At 45.3% G+C, this 23,229-nt stretch overlaps 1 protein-coding gene across 1 annotated transcript in view; it reads left to right on the top strand.

The window, feature by feature from the left end:
- Positions 1 to 23,229, top strand: part of PAX5 (paired box 5) — a 278,836-nt gene that overhangs the window by 183,771 nt on the left and 71,836 nt on the right. Inside the window, exon 7 of the mRNA XM_063914645.1 lies at positions 955 to 1,056. Coding sequence (XP_063770715.1) covers positions 955 to 1,056 — 102 coding nt within the window. The remainder of the gene's footprint in view (positions 1 to 954; positions 1,057 to 23,229) is intronic.

The following is a 23,229-nucleotide window of genomic DNA, read 5'->3' as shown; positions in this document are numbered from 1 at the left end:
TGCCTGCTCTTCCGGAGGGCCGGGAGGGTCACCCGATATTTGGGAGCATCTTGGCCATTCCGGGAGTGTAGGAAAGTATGTGGTAGTGGGAACATTGGGCCTTCTGGTCCTGCGTTCATCATTAGTAACGTGATCTACATGACCTGTCAGCTACTCAGAAAAACTGATGAGCGTTACTTTTAAAGCTTGGGGTCGCAATTTTGCAAATGCAACACCCACTACATGCCCTGTCATTCCTTAAACGTATAAGTTGTGTATGCTGCCGATAGTCAGACAGAAAACACTCCCCTTATTCACCCGTCGGCAGTAACATTAGAATACCACCGGTGGGCGTGATAGAGGGCGGGAGGGTGGGAGGAACATTTGAATCCTGCCCATAGAGAGGGTCATATTGGGAGGTATGCCTATGTGTAGACAATCAAACAGGCAAACTGGACAAATTCATTAGCTAGCTGTCTGCTCATCACTCCAACTATCACCGGCCACACCAGATAGTACACTTGTTTCACTTACTTATTGCATGATTGTAACTGTGTTTATGTGAAGGTCTGCAGTCCTACTAGCATGGTAAACAGCCTGTGTGTAGTGTTTTCCAGCTGACACTATACCGTCCTTGAAAACCCCTGTACTGTACTGTAAGTTTCCCGGCTCATTACCAGTGTGGCAGTTGGTAAACAAACTGAAACAAGCACGGGTTTTGGAGGCTTCCTTGCAGTGTGCAGCATAATGTATCTTTTCCAATTATCTTTCTCATACACCCTCTGTAACATATTTTTAACAATATTGTAGCGTACAAAAAATAATGTCTTCCCCTGCCAAGAATATCAAGATAACTTGATATTCCCACTATGCAGTGATGACAAATGCATTGGCTCACAGCTCTCAGGGAGATGTAAAAACACGCCTGGCATTTGTGAGACTTCACATAGTGATTTGCTGTGCTTGATTCTCCAGGTCGTGATTTGGCAAGCACAACCCTCCCGGGGTACCCTCCGCACGTCCCCCCTGCCGGACAGGGCAGCTACACTGCTCCGACGCTGACAGGAATGGTGCCTGGTGAGTCTTCAATAACAATTGTACAGAGCAAGATGCATTGAGAAACCAGTTTCTGAATAATGAATGTAAAAATCAATATCAAACAAATCAAACAGATACTCTTTATATTATTCCAACATTACAAAGCAATTTGCCATTATATTTCACACCCTTTCACCATTGTTATGCTGATTATTGTTTATGGGGGTCATTTCGAGTCGATTGCTCGCTGCTGATTTTCGCAGTGCAGCGATCAGGTGAAAAATTGGCATTTCTGCGCATGCATATGGGCTGCAATGTGCACACGCGTCGTACGGGTACAAAGCCCATTGTGGTTGTGCACAGGTTGTAGCGAAGTTTTCAGTTGCACTGACGGCCGCAAGAAGATTGATAGAAAGGGGGCGTTTCTGGGTTTTCAGGGAGTGTTTGCAAAGACGCAGGCGTGTCTGAAAAAACGCAGGTGTGGCTGGGCGTTCGCTGGGCGGGTGTATGATGTCAAATCCGGACATGAATAGGCTGAAGTGATCGCAAGCGCTGAGTAGGTTCAGAGCTACTCAGAAAACTGTTTTTGCAGAGCTCGGCAGCACAAGCGCTCACACTTCTGCTAAGCTAAAATACACTCCCCAGTGGGCGGTGGCATAGCGTTTGCACGGCTGCTAAAACTAGCTAGCGAGCGATCAACTCGGAATGACCCCCCATGACCTGCTGTGTGCTACAATATATACACTAGTAATGAAAATGATATTCAGTCTTGTTGTTTATGTTTCTGAACAATCCTAGGTTCATTAGCAGACCACAGAAAGCCAGAAGCAACATGATCTGATATGAAAGGGATTACATTTTTTCCATTGCTTGTTTTGATTGAATTATGGATCATTAGTTTTGTATAGAACAGTGTTAGAATCTATTGTTGTCAGATCATCAACTAGTAAGTTACACCATTACAGTAGGTAACCACTGGTCAATGAGAACTTCACTACTAGCTTGCTAGGCAGCCTTTCATCATTTTCATTTTGAAGGTCAACCTAGTAGTACAAAGTTCCCTGTAACAGTGCTTTAGACTGCTCAGTATAGTATAGACTGGTTACATTTAGCAGATGGGGGCGCTCATTCATGGGTTCGGTATGTGTGACCAGCGGTCAGGAGACCGCCGGTCACAATACCGACGGCGGGATCCCGGCATTTAGATGTCTGATGGAAGGGTGGGGCTGGGCGAGCGCAACTAAGCCCCTTGCGGGTTTTATTCCCACTCTATTGGTGATGTGGACACCCACGAGTGGGAATAATCCCTGTTGGTCGACATGCAGACCATCTGGATAGTGAGGGGTAGGGATGTAGGTGCCAGTTTTGTGAGCCCGCCGGTCACATAACTACATCCCCTCATTACTTGCTACTGGCAAGGCAACCAGAATATATTTGAAATATCACTGGGCTGTGACAGTTGCACAATAAGCAGGTAGGTCCCCAGAAGAGACAAATGTTAGTCTCCCTATACCATGCCATAAAGTTACTGTGCAGGAGCCTCTTTTACATCTTGGGTTTAGCATCAATAAAGAAATAAAGTGCAATGAATTTTGCCACGCTATATAAGAAACTATTAATACATAAATAAATAAATAAATAAAAGAAATAAAGAGAAACAGTTAGATTTAAGAAATTTCTGTTTTATGTCTATAATATGGGTCTTCAACCTGTGGCCCTCCAGTTGTGTAACTACACATCTCAGCATGCCCTGCCACAGTTTTGCTATTAAGGCATGCTAAAATTGAGGAAGGGCATGCTGGGATGTGTAGTTTCACAGCAGCTGGAGGGCCACAGGTTGAAGATTTATGGTCTATAGCATGCATGTAAGTATTAGTGATGAGCGTGTTCCGTTCCTCGGAAACCGAACCCTCCCGAACTTCACCCATTTTACACGGGTCCGAGGCATACTCGGATTCTCCCGTATGGCTCGGTTAACCCGAGCGCGCCCGAACGTCATCATCCCGCTTTCGGATTCTCGCGAGATTCGGATTCTATATAAGTCGCCGCGCGTCACCGCCATTTTCACTCGTGCATTGGAAATGTTAGGGAGAGGACGTGGCTGGCGTCCTCTCCGTTTATTAATGTTGCTGCAAATATTTGTGCTTATTGCTTAATTGTGGGGACTGGGGAGCAGCTGTATTATATAGGAGGAGTACAGTGCAGAGTTTTGCTGATCAGTGACCACCAGTTTTATCCGTTCTCTGCCTGAAAAACGCTCCATATCTGTGCTCAGTGTGCTGCATATATCTGTGCTCACACTGCTTTATTGTGGGGACTGGGGACCACCAGTATATTATATAGGAGGAGTACAGTGCAGAGTTTTGCTTACAGTGACCACCAGTATTATACGTTGTCTGCCTGAAAAACACTCCATATCTGTGCTCAGTGTGCTGCATATATCTGTGCTCACACTGCTTTATTGTGGGGACTGGGGACCACCAGTATATTATATAGGAGGAGTACAGTGCAGAGTTTTGCTGACAGTGACCACCAGTATTATACGTTGACTGCCTGAAAAACACTCCATATCTGTGCTCAGTGTGCTGCATATATCTGTGCTCACACTGCTTAATTGTGGGGACTGGGGACCAGCAGTATTATATAGGAGGAGTACAGTGCAGAGTTTTGCTGACCAGTGACCACCAGTATTATACGTTGTCTGCCTGAAAAACGCTCCATATCTGTGCTCAGTGTGCTGCATATATCTGTGCTCACACTGCTTTATTGTGGGGACTGGGGAGCAGCAGTATTATATAGGAGGAGTACAGTGCAGAGTTTTGCTGACAGTGACCACCAGTATACGTTGTCTGCCTGAAAAACACTCCATATATGTGCTCAGTGTGCTGCATATATCTGTGCTCACACTGCTTAATTGTGGGGACTGGGGAGCAGTTGTATTATATAGGAGGAGTACAGTGCAGAGTTTTGCTGATCAGTGACCACCAGTTTTATCCGTTCTCTGCCTGAAAAACGCTCCATATCTGTGCTCAGTGTGCTGCATATATCTGTGCTCACACTGCTTAATTGTGGGGACTGGGGAGCAGCTGTATTATATAGGAGGAGTACAGTGCAGAGTTTTGCTGACCAGTGACCACCAGTATTATACGTTCTCTGCCTGAAAAACGCTCCATATCTGTGCTCAGTGTGCTGCATATATCTGTGCTCACACTGCTTAATTGTGGGGACTGGGGACCAGCAGTATTATATAGGAGGAGTACAGTGCGGCGTTTTGCTGACCAGTGACCACCAGTATTATACGTTGTCTGCCTGAAAAACGCTCCATATCTGTGCTTAGTGTGCTGCATATATCTGTGCTCACACTGCTTTATTGTGGGGACTGGGGAGCAGCAGTATTATATAGGAGGAGTACAGTGCAGAGTTTTGCTGACAGTGACCACCAGTATACGTTGTCTGCCTTAAAAACACTCCATATATGTGCTCAGTGTGCTGCATATATCTGTGCTCACACTGCTTAATTGTGGGGACTGGGGAGCAGCTGTATTATATAGGAGGAGTACAGTGCAGAGTTTTGCTGATCAGTGACCACCAGTTTTATCCGTTCTCTGCCTGAAAAATGCTCCATATCTGTGCTCAGTGTGCTGCATATATCTGTGCTCACACTGCTTAATTGTGGGGACTGGGGAGCAGCTGTATTATATAGGAGGAGTACAGTGCAGAGTTTTGCTGACCAGTGACCACCAGTATTATACGTTCTCTGCCTGAAAAAAGCTCCATATCTGTGCTCAGTGTGCTGCATATATCTGTGCTCACACTGCTTAATTGTGGGGACTGGGGACCAGCAGTATTATATAGGAGGAGTACAGTGCGGAGTTTTGCTGACCAGTGACCACCAGTATTATACGTTGTCTGCCTGAAAAACGCTCCATATCTGTGCTTAGTGTGCTGCATATATCTGTGCTCACACTGCTTTATTGTGGGGACTGGGGAGCAGCTGTATTATATAGGAGGAGTACAGTGCAGAGTTTTGCTGACAGTGACCACCAGTATACGTTGTCTGCCTGAAAAACACTCCATATCTGTGCTCAGTGTGCTGCATGTATCTGTGCTCACACTGCTTTATTGTGGGGACTGGGGACCAGCAGTATTATATAGAAGGAGTACAGTGCAGAGTTTTGCTGATCAGTGACCACCAGTTTTATCCGTTCTCTGCCTGAAAAACGCTCCATATCTGTGCTCAGTGTGCTGCATATATCTGTGCTCACACTGCTTAATTGTGGGAACTGCGGAGCAGCTGTATTATATAGGAGGAGTACAGTGCAGAGTTTTGCTGATCAGTGACCACCAGTTTTATCCGTTCTCTGCCTGAAAAACGCTCCATATCTGTGCTCAGTGTGCTGCATATATCTGTGCTCAGACTGCTAAATTGTGGGGACTGGGGAGAAGTTGTATTATATAGGAGGAGTACAGTGCAGAGTTTTGCTGATCAGTGACCACCAGTTTTATCCGTTCTCTGCCTGAAAAACGCTCCATATCTGTGCTCAGTGTGCTGCATATATCTGTGCTCACACTGCTTTATTGTGGGGACTGGGGAGCAGCAGTATTATATAGGAGGAGTACAGTGCAGAGTTTTGCTGATCAGTGACCACCAGTTTTATCCGTTCTCTGCCTGAAAAACACTCCATATCTGTGCTCAGTGTCCTGCATATATCTGTGCTCACACTGCTTAATTGTGGGGACTGGGGAGCAGCTGTATTATATAGGAGGAGTACAGTGCAGAGTTTTGCTGACCAGTGACCACCAGTATTATACGTTCTCTGCCTGAAAAACGCTCCATATCTGTGCTCAGTGTGCTGCATATATCTGTGCTCACACTGCTTAATTGTGGGGACTGGGGACCAGCAGTATTATATAGGAGGAGTACAGTGCGGAGTTTTGCTGACCAGTGACCACCAGTATTATACGTTGTCTGCCTGAAAAACGCTCCATATCTGTGCTTAGTGTGCTGCATATATCTGTGCTCACACTGCTTAATTGTGGGGACTGGGGAGCAGCAGTATTATATAGGAGGAGTACAGTGCAGAGTTTTGCTGACAGTGACCACCAGTATACGTTGTCTGCCTGAAAAACACTCCATATATGTGCTCAGTGTGCTGCATATATCTGTGCTCACACTGCTTAATTGTGGGGACTGGGGAGCAGCTGTATTATATAGGAGGAGTACAGTGCAGAGTTTTGCTGATCAGTGACCACCAGTTTTATCCGTTCTCTGCCTGAAAAATGCTCCATATCTGTGCTCAGTGTGCTGCATATATCTGTGCTCACACTGCTTAATTGTGGGGACTGGGGAGCAGCTGTATTATATAGGAGGAGTACAGTGCAGAGTTTTGCTGACCAGTGACCACCAGTATTATACGTTCTCTGCCTGAAAAAAGCTCCATATCTGTGCTCAGTGTGCTGCATATATCTGTGCTCACACTGCTTAATTGTGGGGACTGGGGACCAGCAGTATTATATAGGAGGAGTACAGTGCGGAGTTTTGCTGACCAGTGACCACCAGTATTATACGTTGTCTGCCTGAAAAACGCTCCATATCTGTGCTTAGTGTGCTGCATATATCTGTGCTCACACTGCTTTATTGTGGGGACTGGGGAGCAGCTGTATTATATAGGAGGAGTACAGTGCAGAGATTTGCTGACAGTGACCACCAGTATACGTTGTCTGCCTGAAAAACACTCCATATCTGTGCTCAGTGTGCTGCATGTATCTGTGCTCACACTGCTTTATTGTGGGGACTGGGGACCAGCAGTATTATATAGGAGGAGTACAGTGCAGAGTTTTGCTGATCAGTGACCACCAGTTTTATCCGTTCTCTGCCTGAAAAAAGCTCCATATCTGTGCTCAGTGTGCTGCATATATCTGTGCTCACACTGCTTAATTGTGGGGACTGGGGACCAGCAGTATTATATAGGAGGAGTACAGTGCGGAGTTTTGCTGACCAGTGACCACCAGTATTATACGTTGTCTGCCTGAAAAACGCTCCATATCTGTGCTTAGTGTGCTGCATATATCTGTGCTCACACTGCTTTATTGTGGGGACTGGGGAGCAGCTGTATTATATAGGAGGAGTACAGTGCAGAGTTTTGCTGACAGTGACCACCAGTATACGTTGTCTGCCTGAAAAACACTCCATATCTGTGCTCAGTGTGCTGCATGTATCTGTGCTCACACTGCTTTATTGTGGGGACTGGGGACCAGCAGTATTATATAGGAGGAGTACAGTGCAGAGTTTTGCTGATCAGTGACCACCAGTTTTATCCGTTCTCTGCTTGAAAAATGCTCCATATCTGTGCTCAGTGTGCTGCATATATCTGTGCTCACACTGCTTAATTGTGGGAACTGCGGAGCAGCTGTATTATATAGGAGGAGTACAGTGCAGAGTTTTGCTGATCAGTGACCACCAGTTTTATCCGTTCTCTGCCTGAAAAACGCTCCATATCTGTGCTCAGTGTGCTGCATATATCTGTGCTCAGACTGCTAAATTGTGGGGACTGGGGAGAAGTTGTATTATATAGGAGGAGTACAGTGCAGAGTTTTGCTGATCAGTGACCACCAGTTTTATCCGTTCTCTGCCTGAAAAACGCTCCATATCTGTGCTCAGTGTGCTGCATATATCTGTGCTCACACTGCTTTATTGTGGGGACTGGGGAGCAGCAGTATTATATAGGAGGAGTACAGTGCAGAGTTTTGCTGACAGTGACCACCAGTATACGTTGTCTGCCTGAAAAACACTCCATATATGTGCTCAGTGTGCTGCATATATCTGTGCTCACACTGCTTAATTGTGGGGACTGGGGAGCAGCTGTATTATATAGGAGGAGTACAGTGCAGAGTTTTGCTGACCAGTGACCACCAGTATTATACGTTCTCTGCCTGAAAAACGCTCCATATCTGTGCTCAGTGTGCTGCATATATCTGTGCTCACACTGCTTAATTGTGGGGACTGGGGACCAGCAGTATTATATAGGAGGAGTACAGTGCGGAGTTTTGCTGACCAGTGACCACCAGTATTATACGTTGTCTGCCTGAAAAACGCTCCATATCTGTGCTTAGTGTGCTGCATATATCTGTGCTCACACTGCTTTATTGTGGGGACTGGGGAGCAGCTGTATTATATAGGAGGAGTACAGTGCAGAGTTTTGCTGACAGTGACCACCAGTATACCTTGTCTGACTGAAAAACACTCCATATCTGTGCTCAGTGTGCTGCATGTATCTCTGCTCACACTGCTTTATTGTGGGGACTGGGGACCAGCAGTATTATATAGGAGGAGTACAGTGCAGAGTTTTGCTGATCAGTGACCACCAGTTTTATCCGTTCTCTGCCTGAAAAACGCTCCATATCTGTGCTCAGTGTGCTGCATATATCTGTGCTCACACTGCTTAATTGTGGGAACTGCGGAGCAGCTGTATTATATAGGAGGAGTACAGTGCAGAGTTTTGCTGATCAGTGACCACCAGTTTTATCCGTTCTCTGCCTGAAAAACGCTCCATATCTGTGCTCAGTGTGCTGCATATATCTGTGCTCAGACTGCTAAATTGTGGGGACTGGGGAGAAGTTGTATTATATAGGAGGAGTACAGTGCAGAGTTTTGCTGATCAGTGACCACCAGTTTTATCCGTTCTCTGCCTGAAAAACGCTCCATATCTGTGCTCAGTGTGCTGCATATATCTGTGCTCACACTGCTTTATTGTGGGGACTGGGGAGCAGCAGTATTATATAGGAGGAGTACAGTGCAGAGTTTTGCTGACAGTGACCACCAGTATACGTTGTCTGCCTGAAAAACACTCCATATATGTGCTCAGTGTGCTGCATATATCTGTGCTCACACTGCTTAATTGTGGGGACTGGGGAGCAGCTGTATTATATAGGAGGAGTACAGTGCAGAGTTTTGCTGATCAGTGACCACCAGTTTTATCCGTTCTCTGCCTGAAAAACACTCCATATCTGTGCTCAGTGTGCTGCATATATCTGTGCTCACACTGCTTAATTGTGGGGACTGGGGAGCAGCTGTATTATATAGGAGGAGTACAGTGCAGAGTTTTGCTGACCAGTGACCACCAGTATTATACGTTCTCTGCCTGAAAAACGCTCCATATCTGTGCTCAGTGTGCTGCATATATCTGTGCTCACACTGCTTAATTGTGGGGACTGGGGACCAGCAGTATTATATAGGAGGAGTACAGTGCGGAGTTTTGCTGACCAGTGACCACCAGTATTATACGTTGTCTGCCTGAAAAACGCTCCATATCTGTGCTTAGTGTGCTGCATATATCTGTGCTCACACTGCTTTATTGTGGGGACTGGGGAGCAGCTGTATTATATAGGAGGAGTACAGTGCAGAGTTTTGCTGACAGTGACCACCAGTATACGTTGTCTGACTGAAAAACACTCCATATCTGTGCTCAGTGTGCTGCATGTATCTCTGCTCACACTGCTTTATTGTGGGGACTGGGGACCAGCAGTATTATATAGGAGGAGTACAGTGCAGAGTTTTGCTGATCAGTGACCACCAGTTTTATCCGTTCTCTGCCTGAAAAACGCTCCATATCTGTGCTCAGTGTGCTGCATATATCTGTGCTCACACTGCTTAATTGTGGGAACTGCGGAGCAGCTGTATTATATAGGAGGAGTACAGTGCAGAGTTTTGCTGATCAGTGACCACCAGTTTTATCCGTTCTCTGCCTGAAAAACGCTCCATATCTGTGCTCAGTGTGCTGCATATATCTGTGCTCAGACTGCTAAATTGTGGGGACTGGGGAGAAGTTGTATTATATAGGAGGAGTACAGTACAGAGTTTTGCTGATCAGTGACCACCAGTTTTATCCGTTCTCTGCCTGAAAAACGCTCCATATCTGTGCTCAGTGTGCTGCCTATATCTGTGCTCACACTGCTTAATTGTGGGGACTGGGGAGCAGCTGTATTATATAGGAGGAGTACAGTGCAGAGTTTTGCTGATCAGTGACCACCAGTTTTATCTGTTCTCTGCCTGAAAAACGCTCCATATCTGTGCTCAGTGTGCTGCATATATCTGTGCTCACACTGCTTAATTGTGGGGACTGGGGAGCAGCTGTATTATATAGGAGGAGTACAGTGCAGAGTTTTGCTGATCAGTGACCACCAGTTTTATCTGTTCTCTGCCTGAAAAACGCTCCATATCTGTGCTCAGTATGCTGCATATATCTGTGCTCACACTGCTTAATTGTGGGGACTGGGGAGCAGCTGTATTATATAGGAGGAGTACAGTGCAGAGTTTTGCTGATCAGTGACCACCAGTTTTATTCGTTCTCTGCCTGAAAAACGCTCCATATCTGTGCTCAGTGTGCTGCATATTTCTGTGCTCACACTGCTTTATTGTGGGGACTGGGGACCAGCAGTATTATATAGGAGGAGTTCAGTGCAGAGTTTTGCTGACAGTGACCACCAGTATATACAGCAGTACGGTAAGGAAGGCCACTGCTCTACCTACCTCTGTGTCGTCAAGTATACTATCCATCTAGATTCTATACCTGTGGTGCATTTTAGTTTTGCAGTTTGCTGACAGTGACCACCAGTATATATAGCAGTACGGTATGGAAGGCCACTGCTCTACCTACCTCTGTGTCGTCAAGTATACTGTCCATCTAGATTCTATACCTGTGGTGCATTTTAGTTTTGCAGTTTGCTGACAGTGACCACCAGTATATATAGCAGTACGGTACGGAAGGCCACTGCTCTACCTACCTCTGTGTCGTCAAGTATACTATCCATCTAGATTCTATACCTGTGGTGCATTTTAGTTTTGCAGTTTGCTGACAGTGACCACCAGTATATATAGCAGTACGGTACGGAAGGCCACTGCTCTACCTACCTCTGTGTCATCAAGTATACTATCCATCCATACCTGTGCTGCATTTCAGTTGTGCGCTGTTTATATAGTAGCAGGCCATTGCTATTGATACTGGCATATAATTCCACATATTAAAAAATGGAGAACAAAAATGTGGAGGTTAAAATAGGGAAAGATCAAGATTCACTTCCACCTCGTGCTGAAGCTGCTGCCACTAGTCATGGCCGAGACGATGAAATGCCATCAACGTCGTCTGCCAAGGCCGATGCCCAATGTCATAGTAGAGAGCATGTAAAATCCAAAAAACTAAAGTTCAGTAAAATGACCCAAAAATCAAAATTGAAAGCGTCTGATGAGAAGCGTAAACTTGCCAATATGCCATTTACGACACGGAGTGGCAAGGAACGGCTGAGGCCCTGGCCTATGTTCATGGCTAGTGGTTCAGATTCACATGAGGATGGAAGCACTCATCCTCTCGCTGGAAAAATGAAAAGACTTAAGCTGGCAAAAGCACAGCAAAGAACTGCGTTCTTCTAAATCACAAATCCCCAAGGAGAGTCCAATTGTGTCGGTTGCAATGCCTGACCTTCCCAACACTGGACGGGAAGAGCTTGCGCCTTCCACCATTTGCACGCCCCCTGCAAGTGCTGGAAGGAGCACCCGCAGTCCAGTTCCTGTCCTGATAGTCAAATTGAAGATGTCACTGTTGAAGTACACCAGGATGAGGATATGAGTGTTGCTGGCGCTGGGGAGGAAATTGACAAGGAGGATTCTGATGGTGAGGTGGTTTGTTTAAGTCAGGCACCCAGGGAGACACCTGTTGACTGTGGGATGAATATGGCCATTGACATGCCTGGTCAAAATACAAAGAAAATCACCTCTTCTGTGTGGAATTATTTCAACACAAATACGGACAACAGGTGTCTAGCCGTGTGTTGCCTTTGTCAAGCTGTAATAAGTAGGGGTAAGGACGTTAACCACCTAGGAACATCCTCCCTTATACGTCACCTGGTCCGCATTCATCAGAAGTCATTGACAAGTTCAAATACTTTGGATGACAGCGGAAGCAGTACACTGACCACTAAATCCCTTCCTCTTGTAACCAAGCTCCTGCAAACCACACCACTAACTCCCTCAGTGTCAATTTCCACCTTACACAGGAAAGCCAATAGTCCTGCAGGCCATGTCACTGGCAAGTCTGACGAGTCCTCTCCTGCCTGGGATTCCTCCGATGCATCCTTGAGTGTAATGCCTACAGCTGCTGGCGCTGCTGTTGTTGCTGCTGGGAGTCGATCGTCATCCCAGAGGGGAAGTCGGAAGACCACTTGTACTACTTCCAGTAAGCAATTGACTGTCCAACAGTCCTTTGCGGGGAAGATGAAATATCACAGCAGTCATCCTGCTGCAAAGCGGATAACTCAGGTCTTGTCAGCCTGTGTGGTGAGAAACGTGGTTCCGGTATCCACCGTTAATTCAGAGGCAACTAGACACTTGTTTGAGGTACTGTGTCCCTGGTACCAAATACCATCTAGGTTCCATTTCTCTAGGCAGGCGATACCGAAAATGTACACAGACGTCAGAAAAAGAGTCACCAGTGTCCTAAAAAATGCAGTTGTACCCAATGTCCACTTAACCACGGACATGTGGACAAGTGGAGCAGGGCAGACTCAGGACTATATGACTGTGACAGCCCACTGGGTAGATGTATTGCCTCCCACAGCAAGAAAAGCAGCGGCGGCACCAGTAGCAGCATCTCGCAAACGCCAACTCGTTCCTAGGCAGGCTACGCTTTGTATCACCGCTTTCCATAAGAGGCACACTGCTGACAACCTCTTACGGAAACTGAGGAACATCATCGCAGAATGGCTTACCCCAATTGGACTCTCCTGGGGATTTGTGACATCGGACAATGCCACCAATATTGTGCGTGCATTACATCTGGGCAAATTCCAGCACGTCCCATGTTTTGCACATACATTGAATTTGGTGGTGCAGAATTATTTAAAAAACGACAGGGGTGTGCAAGAGATGCTGTCGGTGGCCCGAAGAATTGCGGGCCACTTTCGATATTCAGCCACCGCGTGCCGAAGACTGGAGCACCAGCAAACAGTCCTGAACCTGCCCTGCCATCATCTGAAGCAAGAGGTGGTAACGAGGTGGAATTCAACCCTCTATATGCTTCAGAGGATGGAGGAGCAGCAAAAGGCCATTCAATCCTATACATCTGCCCACAATATAGGCAAAGGAGGGGGAATGCACCTGACTCAAGCGCAGTGGAGAATGATTTCAACGTTGTGCAAGGTTCTGCAACCCTTTGAACTTGCCACACATGAAGTCAGTTCAGACACTGCCAGCCTGAGTCAGGTCATTCCCCTCATCAGGCTTTTGCAGAAGAAGCTAGAGACATTGAAGGAGGAGCTAAAACAGAGCGATTCCGCTAGGCATATGGGACTTGTGGATGGAGCCCTTAATTCGCTTAACCAGGATTCACGGGTGGTCAATCTGTTGAAATCAGAGCACTACATTTTGGCCACCGTGCTCGATACTAGATTTAAAACCTACGCTGTATCTCTCTTTCCGGCAGACACAAGTCTGCAGAGGTTCAAAGACCTGCTGGTGAGAATATTGTCAAGTCAAGCGGAACGTGACCCGTCAACAGCTCCTCCTTCACATTCTCCCGCAACTGGGGGTGTGAGGAAAAGGCTAAGAATTCCGAGCCCACCCACTGGCGGTGATGCAGGGCAGTCTGGAGTGAGTGCTGACATCTGGTCCGGACTGAAGGACCTGCCAACGATTACTGACATGTCGTCTACTGTCACTGCATGTGATTCTGTCACCATTGAAAGAATGGTGGAGGATTATATGAGTGACCACATCCAAGTAGGCACGTCAGACAGTCCGTACGTATACTGGCAGGAAAAAGAGGCAATTTGGAGGCCCTAGCACAAACTGGCTTTATTCTACCTAAGTTGCCCTCCCTACAGTGTGTACTCCGAAAGAGTGTTTAGTGCAGCCGCTCACCTTGTCAGCAATCGGCGTACGAGGTTACTTCCAAAAAATGTCGAGAAGATGATGTTCATCAAAATTAATTATAATCAATTCCTCCGTGGAGACATTCACCAGCAATTGCCTCCAGAAAATACACAGGGATCTGAGATGGTGGATTCCAGTGGGGACGAATTAATAATCTGTGAGGAGGGGGATGTACACAGTGAAAGGGGTGAGGAATCGGAGGATGATGATGAGGTGGACATCTTGCCTCTGTAGTGCCAGTTTGTGCAAGGAGAGATTGATTGCTTCTTTTTTGGTGGGGGCCCAAACCAACCAGTCATTTCAGTCACAGTCGTGTGGCAGACCCTGTCGCTGAAATGATGGGTTTGTTAAAGTGTGCATGTCCTGTTTATACAACATAAGGGTGGGTGGGAGGGCCCAAGGACAATTCCATCTTGCACCTCTTTCTTTCATTTTTCTTTGCATCATGTGCTGTTTGGGGACAATTTTTTTGAAGTGCCATCCTGTCTGACACTGCAGTGCCACTCCTAGATGGGCCAGGTGTTTGTGTCGGCCACTAGTGTCGCTTAGCTTAGTCACACAGCTACCTCATTGCGCCTCTTTTTTTCTTTGCATTATGTGCTGTTTGGGGACTATTTTTTTGAAGTGCCATCCTGTCTGACACTGCAGTGCCACTCCTAGATGGGCCAGGTGTTTGTGTCGGCCACTTGTGTCGCTTAGCTTAGTCACACAGCGACCTTGGTGCGCCTCTTTTTTTTCCTTTGCATCATGTGCTGTTTGGGGACAATTTTTTTTGAAGTGCCATCCTGTCTGACACTGCAGTGCCACTCCAAGATGGGCCAGGTGTTTGTGTCGGCCACTTGTGTAGCTTAGCTTAGTCACACAGCGACCTTGGTGCGCCTCTTTTTTTCTTTGCATCATGTGCTGTTTGGGGACAATTTTTTTGAAGTGCCATCCTGCCTGACACTGCAGTGCCACTCCTAGATGGGCCAGGTGTTTGTGTCGGCCACTTGTGTCGCTTAGCTTAGCCATCCAGCGACCTCGGTGCAAATTTTAGGACTAAAAATAATATTGTGAGGTGTGAGGTGTTCATTTGCTATTTTAAAGCCAATATTTGTGCTTGTTCAGGCTTCGAGTCATTGTGTACCAAGCTAAGGGCAGTACCCTATTAGCCGCAGTAAATTACTATGGCTAATCACCTCACCCGGGGCTGTCCAATTAGCCCTGATACCAACACTTATTGGCGAAAAGTAACCCTTTTTTTCTGTTATCGAGGCTGCAAAAATACTAGAGTTTTGTGTTTTGGTTTTGGATCTGGATCTTCGCTTGTCTTTTGGATCTGTATTGGTTTTGCCAAAACCACCCTTTTTGGGTTTTGGTTTTGGATCTGGATGATTTTTGGGGGGAAAAACACAAAAACAGCTAAAATCACAGAATTTGTGGGTAATTTTGATCCTACGGTATAATTAACCTCTATAACATTAATTTCCACTCATTTCCAGTCTATTCTGAACACCTCAACCTCACAATATTGTTTTTAGGCCAAAAGGTTGCACCAAGGTAGCTGGATGACTTTGCTAAGCGACACAAGTGGGCGGCACAAACACCTGACCCATCTAGGAGTGGTACTACAGTGGCAGACAGGATGCCAGATTTAAAAAAATATGCCCCAAACAGCACATCTTGCAACAAAGAAGTAAAAGAGGTGCAATGAGGTAGCTATATGACTAAGCTAAGCGACACAAGTGTGTGGCACAAACACCGGGCCCATCTAGGAGTGGCACGCAGTGGCATACAGGATGGCACTTAAAAAAACTAGGCCCCAAACAGCACATCACGCAAAGAAGTAAAAGAGGTGCAATGATGTAGCTGTAAGACTTAGCTAAGCAACACAAGTGTGCGACACAAACACCTGGCCCATCCATGAGTGGCACTGCAGTGTCAGACAGGATGGCACTTAAAAAAACTAGTCCCCAAACAGCACATGATGCAAAGAAAAAAAGAGGTGCACCAAGGTCGCTGGATGGCTAAGCTAAGCGACACAAGTGTGCGGCACAAACACCTGGCCCATCTTGGAGTGGCACGCAGTGGCTGAATGTCGAAAGTGGCCCGCAATTTTTCAGGCCACAGACAGCATCTCCTGCACGCCCCTGTCGTTTCTCAAAAAAATCTGCACCACCAAATTAATTGTATGTGCAAAACATGGGACGTGCCGGAATTTGCCCAGATGTAATACACGCACAATATTGGTGGCACAGGAGAGTGTACCCCTAAACCACACACACACGGCAAAGCCTGTAAAAATAATTTGGATAGTAATAACCCTTTTATTTGGACAGAGTTATATAACAATATGCGGCACAGAAGAGCGTACCCCTAAACCACACAGGGCAGACCCTGTAAAAATTATTTGGATTAAATATTAATAACCCTTTTATTTGGAGTAAGTATTATACAGCACAGGACAGCACCACTGGACTTATACGGCAGTACCCCTGAGCTTATATGGCTGCACCACTGGACTGGACTCATACGGCAGTACCGCTGGACTTATACGGCAGTATTACTGGACTTGCATGGCAGCATCACTGGACTTATACGGCAGTAATACCACTGGACTTATACGGCAGTACCACTGGACTTATACGGCAGTATCACTGGACTTATACGTCAGTAATACCACTGGACTTATACGTCAGTAATACCACTGGACTTATACGGCAGTATCACTGGACTTATACGGCATTACCACTGGACTTATATGGCAGTACCACTGGACTTATATGGCAGTAATACCACTGTACTTATACGGCAGTATCACTGGACTTATATGGCAGTATCACTGGACTTATACAACAGTACCACTGGACTTATAAGGCAGTACCACTGGACTTACATGGCAGTATCATTGGACTTATACGGCACTACAACTGGACTTATACGGCAGTATTACTGGACTTATATGGCAGTAATACCACTGGACTTATACGGCAGTACCACTGGACATATACAGCAGTATCACTGGACTTATACGGCAGTATCACTGGACTTATACGGCAGTAATACCACTGGAATTATATGGCAGTACCATTGGACTTATACAGCAGTGTCACTGGACTTATACGGCAGTACCACTGGACTTATACAACAGTATCACTGGACTTATACGGCAGTACCACTGGACTTATACGGCAGTGCCACTGGACTTATATGGCAGTAATACCACTGGACTTATACGGCAGTACCACTTTACTTACATGGCAGTATCACTGGACTTATACGGCAGTAATACCACTGGATTTATACAGCAATACCACTGGACTTATAAGGCAGTATCACTGGACTTATACAGCAGTAATACCACTGGACTTATACGGCAGTATCACTGGACTTATACGGCAGTACCACTGGACTGGACTTATACGGCAATACCACTGTACTTATATGACAGCACTACTGGACTTATGGCAGCACAGGGACACCACCACTTGACTGATGCAGAACAACACAGCACCACTGCAATGGACTGGACTTATACAGCAGCACTGGACATATGGCAGCAGAGGACACCACCACTGTGACTGGACTGATGGAGCACAAGACACCACCAGTGGACTGATGCAGGCAGAGAACCGAACCCACTCATCTCTAAAAAATACATACTGTAGGTCTGCGACTTTTTGCAGACCCTAAGTGCTTTCACAAAAAAAATGACATTTTTTTGGATGGAAAAAATGGGGTTAAATTGGGTAACACCCCCCCCCCTCAAAAAAAAAAAAAGGAAAAAAAAAGGAAAAAAATCCCAGCAAGAAATGGGGATTTAGTGGTTGTTGTTTTTTGTATTTTTTTTTTTTGCTGATTTTTTTTTCAGGGTACCCAATATATCCTGTTTTTTCTGTCCAAAAACATTTCTGCATTTTTTCACTGCTAATAGAATACCCCCATAAGTATGAGGAATTGAATCAGATAAAATTATGATGGAATTAAAAGTATTTACTAAGTTTAAATGTTAGTGATTATCACTAATACAAAATATGGCTGTAGCTAGAGATTTGTGGTTTGTTTCTCTAGAAATCCGAAACCACCCAAATTTTGTGGATCCGAACCAAACCAAAATCTGGTCTGGATCCCCTGAGGAAATCTGATCCAATCCAAGTCCCGAGTCGAATCTTCCCGCGGTTCGGAATTAGGATTTTAAATCTGAATTATTTTTGGGGGGATTACAAAAATTACTTGATTTTTGCTGTCTTTTAAATACATTTTTTTCAGTGAGTAACAATTTTTTATCTATTTAAAACCGAACCAAAATCTGAATCCAAACCAAAACCCTTGAGGGTAGTTTTGCCAATACCAAAACAAGATGATGGATTAGAACCAAAACCAAAACACGGAGGTCCGCACACATCTCTAGCTGTAACGCAGAACAATTTATATACATAGAATCATACATTGTTGATTGCTGACAAAGAAACTGGACATGAAGTTAATTGATTACTGCAATGAATGACTTTTTGTTTTTAAAATGTTATGAAAAAAACTTAATTAAATATAACATACAAATGATGAGTCTGCATTACTAGGGAACCAGAGACCGTGCATAAGGAGTCTCTCCTTACAATTCCCGGATGTTGGAAGGTATATACTGTGGGGGGTGCCAAATGAAGAACTCACACCAGGTGCCAAATTTACTAGGTACGCTTCTGACAGTACCTGTAATATTGCTATTTTTCCTGCACACCTCTAAAGGGTATCAGTAAAAACTAGCGATGTGATGCTCTGGAAGTGCATATAGCAGCCACCCCAGCTATTATTATTTATAGCTGCAGTATAACTGAATTACCCCTTAAGTATATCAAAATAAGAGTAGAAGAGTGCATATTTTTACAGTTGTCTGTGCTTTGTGGAAGGGAGCACAGCCATGCCAATTCTGCAAAGATTTTTTTTTTAAAGTTGGTTAGATATGTAAGTAATCCATAGTTGCCTAACCTCCCACATTCTGCAGGAGACTCCCTGAAAAAGTAGTAATCTCCCTGACTCACTGAATAGACCAGCAATCTCCCTTATTGCACCTTACTCCCATAATGTAGCTGTTACGTTCTTGAGGGGAAAAAAGAAATCAGAGATACATACATTCAAGTGGGATCATCAGTGCTATTTCCCTGCATTGGTTATAAGGCACAATAATCCCTATGGCCACATGCATTTTAAATAAGGTTTCTTGTGGCCACTTCCAGAATATGGAAGCTCTTGTAAAACACAATACATGAACAAATCCAGAAAAATATTAGTGTCTTTTCTTCAACAAGTAGGTCTTACTAACTTTGGGGCTCATTTACATTTGGATGTAAGTCATGTTTATGACACACCTCTCAGATGTAGCAGTATACATCCGCACTGATAGGTGTTACTTTCACACTCTCCCTGAAATATTTTTCAAAAGCAGGCAAGTATATAGTAAGCATTTGAACTGAGCTGAATTAATGCAAATAGGATTTCTTGGGTTTCAGACAGTACATCTTTAATTATAATAAAATGATAATCTATACAGACATATAACTATCATAACTTGACCATTGGACATAATTGTTCTACAATACATTTACTCTCCATACATACATAAAACATTTCACCTGATCATGACCTGACCACTGACTGGACATGGTGCTACAGTAATATAAGGTTCTCTTGTGTGCCGCTTTTCATAAGGTAATCCTATTTTACACCTCTGAAAAGTGTTCAATCACAACCTTTTAGTTATAAAACTTTTTAGAGCCCTGATGCAAACTGTTTAATTGAATTGGTATAAAATACATTTTTGGGTGAATTTTATGGTCTGCAAACTTCATGTCCCTTGGGTGTTCAAATTTGAGTTGAAAAATGCTGAAAATTTCCTATCATAATAAATTCTATTACATTCAATAAAGATAGAGTGGTCTATTACAAAATAATGGGCCTAATTCAGACTTGATCACAGCAGCAAATTTGTTAGCAGCTGGGCAAAACCATGAGGGTCATTCCGAGTTGATCGTAGCTGTGCTAAATTTACGATCATCTTTCCTGACATGCGGGGGGACGCCCAGCACGGGGCTAGTCCGCCCCGCATGTCAGTCCGGCCCCCCACGCAGAAGTGCAAAGGCATCGCAGCAGGGACCTGTTCGCTCTGCTGCGTTAAAACGCAGCGAGCGAACGGGTCAGAATGACCCCCCATGTGCACTGCAGGTGGAGCAGATAAAACATGTGCAGAGAGCGTTAGATTTGGGTGGGGTGTGTTCAAACTGAAATCTAAATTGCAGTGTAAAAATAAAGCAGCCAGTACAGAAACAAAATAACCCACCCAAATCTAACTCTGTCTGCAAATGTTATATCTGCCACACCTGCAGTGCACATGGTTTTGCCCAACTGCTAAAAATTTGCTGCTACGATCAGATCTGAATTATAGATGAGCGGGTTCGGTTCTTCGAGATCCGAACCCCCCCGAACTTCACCTATTTTACACGGTTCCTAGGCAGCCTCGGATCTTCCTGCCTTGCTCGGTTAACACGAACGCGCCCGAACGTCATCATCCCGCTGTCGTATTCTCGCAAAATTCGTATTGCATATAAAGAGCCGCGTGTCACCGCCATTTTCACTTGTGCATTGGAGAGGATAGCGAGAGGACGTGGCTGTGTTCTCTCAGTTTCTGTGTTCAGTGTGCTGCAAATATCTGTGCTCAGTGTGCTGCAAATATCTGTGCTCAGTGTGCTGCAAATATGTACGTTCTCTGCCTGAAAACACTCCAAATCTGTGCTGCATTGTAGTTGTGCGCAGTATATAGTAGGAGGACAGTGCAGAATTTTGCTGACCACCAGTATATATGTAGCAGTACGGTACAGTAGTCCATTGCTCTACCTCTGTGTCGTCAAGTATACTATCCATATCTGTGCTGCATTGTAGTTGTGTGCAGTATATAGTAGGACAGTGCAGAATTTTTCTGACCACCTGTATATATATATATATATATATATATATATATATATATATAGCAGTACGGTACAGTAGGCCATTGCTATTGATATATTACTGGCATATAATTTCACACATTAAAAGATGGAGAACAAAAATGTGGAGGGTAAAATAGGGAAAGATCAAGATCCACTTCCACCTCGTGCTGAAGCTGCTGCCACTAGTCATGGCCGGGACGATGAAATGCCATCAACGTCGTCTGCCAAGGCCGATGCCCAATGTCATAGTAGAGAGCATGTAAAATCCAAAAAATAAAAGTTCAGTAAAATGACCCAAAAATCAAAATTAAAAGCGTCTGATGAGAAGCGTAAACTTGCCAATATTCCATTTACGACACGGAGTGGTAAGGAACGGCTGAGGCCCTGTCTTATGTTCATAGCTAGTGGTTCAGCTTTACATGAGGATGGAAGCACTCATTCTCCCTCCTCCCACTAGAAAAATGAAAAGACTTAAGCTGGCAAAAGCACAGCAAAGCACTGTACGTTCTTCTAAATCACAAATCCCCAAGGAGAGTCCAATTGTGTCGGTTGCGATGCCTGACCTTCCCAACACTGGACGGGAAAAGGTGGCGCCTTCCATCATTTGCACGCTCCCTGCAAGTGCTGGAAGGAGCACCCGCAGTCCAGTTCCTGATAGTCAAATTGAAGATGTCACTGTTGAAGTACACCAGGATGAGGATATGGGTGTTGCTGGCGCTGAGGAGGAAATTGACAAGGAGGATTCTGATGGTGAGGTGGTTTGTTTAAGTCAGGCACCCGGGGAGACACCTGTTGTCCGTGGGACGAATATGGCCATTGACATGGCTGGTCAAATTACAAAAAAAATCACCTCTTCGGTGTGGAATTATTTTAACAGAAATGCGGACAACAGGTATCAAGCCATGTGTTGCCTTTGTCAAGCTGTAATAAGTAGGGGTAAGAACATCCTTCCTTATATGTCACCTGGAGCGCATTCATCAGAAGTCATTGACAAGTTCAAAAACTTTGGGTGACTGCGGAAGCAGTCCACTGACAACTAAATCCCTTCCTCTTGTAACCAAGCTCCTGCAAACCACACCACCAACTCCCTCAGTGTCAATTTCCTCATTAGACATGAAAAACAATAGTCCTGCAGGCCACGTCACTGGCAAGTCTGAGGAGTCCTCTCCTGACTGGGATTCCTCCGATGCATCCTTGAGTGTAACGCCTACTGCTACTGGCGCTGCTGTTGCTGTTGCTGGGAGTCGATCGTCATCCCAGAGGGGAAGTCGGAAGACCACTTGTACTACTTCCAGTAAGCAAATGACTGTCCAACAGTAATTTGCGAGGAAGATGAAATATCACAGCAGTCATCCTGCTGCAAAGCAGATAACTCAGGTCTTGTCAGCTGCGGTGGTGTTAAACGTGTGTCCGGAATCCACCGTTAATTCACAGGGAATTAGAGAATTGTTTGAGGTACTGTGTCCCTGGTACCAAATACCATCTAGGTTCCATTTCTCTAGGCATGCGATACCGAGAATGTACACAGACGTCAGAAAAAGAGTCACCAGTGTCCTAAAAAATGCAGTTGTACCCAATGTCCACTTAACCATGGACATGTGGACAAGTGGAGCAGGGCACATACATTGAATTTGATGGTGCAGAATTATTTAAAAAATGACAGGGGCGTGCAAGAGATGCTGTCGGTGGCCCGAACAATTGCGGGCCACTTTCGGCATTCAGCCACCTCGTGCCGAAGACTGGAGCACATTCCCCTCATCAGGCTTTTGCAGAAGAAGCTGGAGAGATTGAAGGAGGAGCTAAAACGGAGCGATTCCGCTAGGCATGTGGGACTTGTGGATGGAGCCCTTAATTCGCTTAACCAGGATTCATGGGTGGTCAATCAGTTGAAATCAGAGCACTACAGTTTGGCCACCGTGCTCGATACTAGATTTAAAACCTACGTTGTATCTCTCTTTCCGGCAGACACAAGTCTGCAGAGGTGCAAAGACCTGCTGGTGAGACACTTTTCAAGTCAAGAGGAACGTGACCCGTCAACAGCTCCTCCTTCACATTCTCTCGCAACTGGGGCTGCGAGGAAAAGGCTAAGAATTCCGAGCCCACCCGCTAGCGGTGATGCAGGGCAGTCTGGAGTGAGTGCTGACATCTGGTCCGGACTGAAGGACCTGCCAACGATTACTGACATGTCATCTACTGTCACTGCATATGATTCTGTCACCATTGAAAGAATGGTGGAGGATTATATGAGTGACCGCATCCAAGTAGGCACGTCAGACAGTCCGTACGTATACTGGCAGGAAAAAGAGGCAATTTGGAGGCCCTTGCACAAAC

Source organism: Pseudophryne corroboree, chromosome 1 (genome assembly GCF_028390025.1).
Source record: "Pseudophryne corroboree isolate aPseCor3 chromosome 1, aPseCor3.hap2, whole genome shotgun sequence".
In the NCBI taxonomy this organism is placed as follows: domain Eukaryota; kingdom Metazoa; phylum Chordata; class Amphibia; order Anura; family Myobatrachidae; genus Pseudophryne; species Pseudophryne corroboree.
This window is presented reverse-complemented; position numbering and strand designations above follow the sequence as displayed.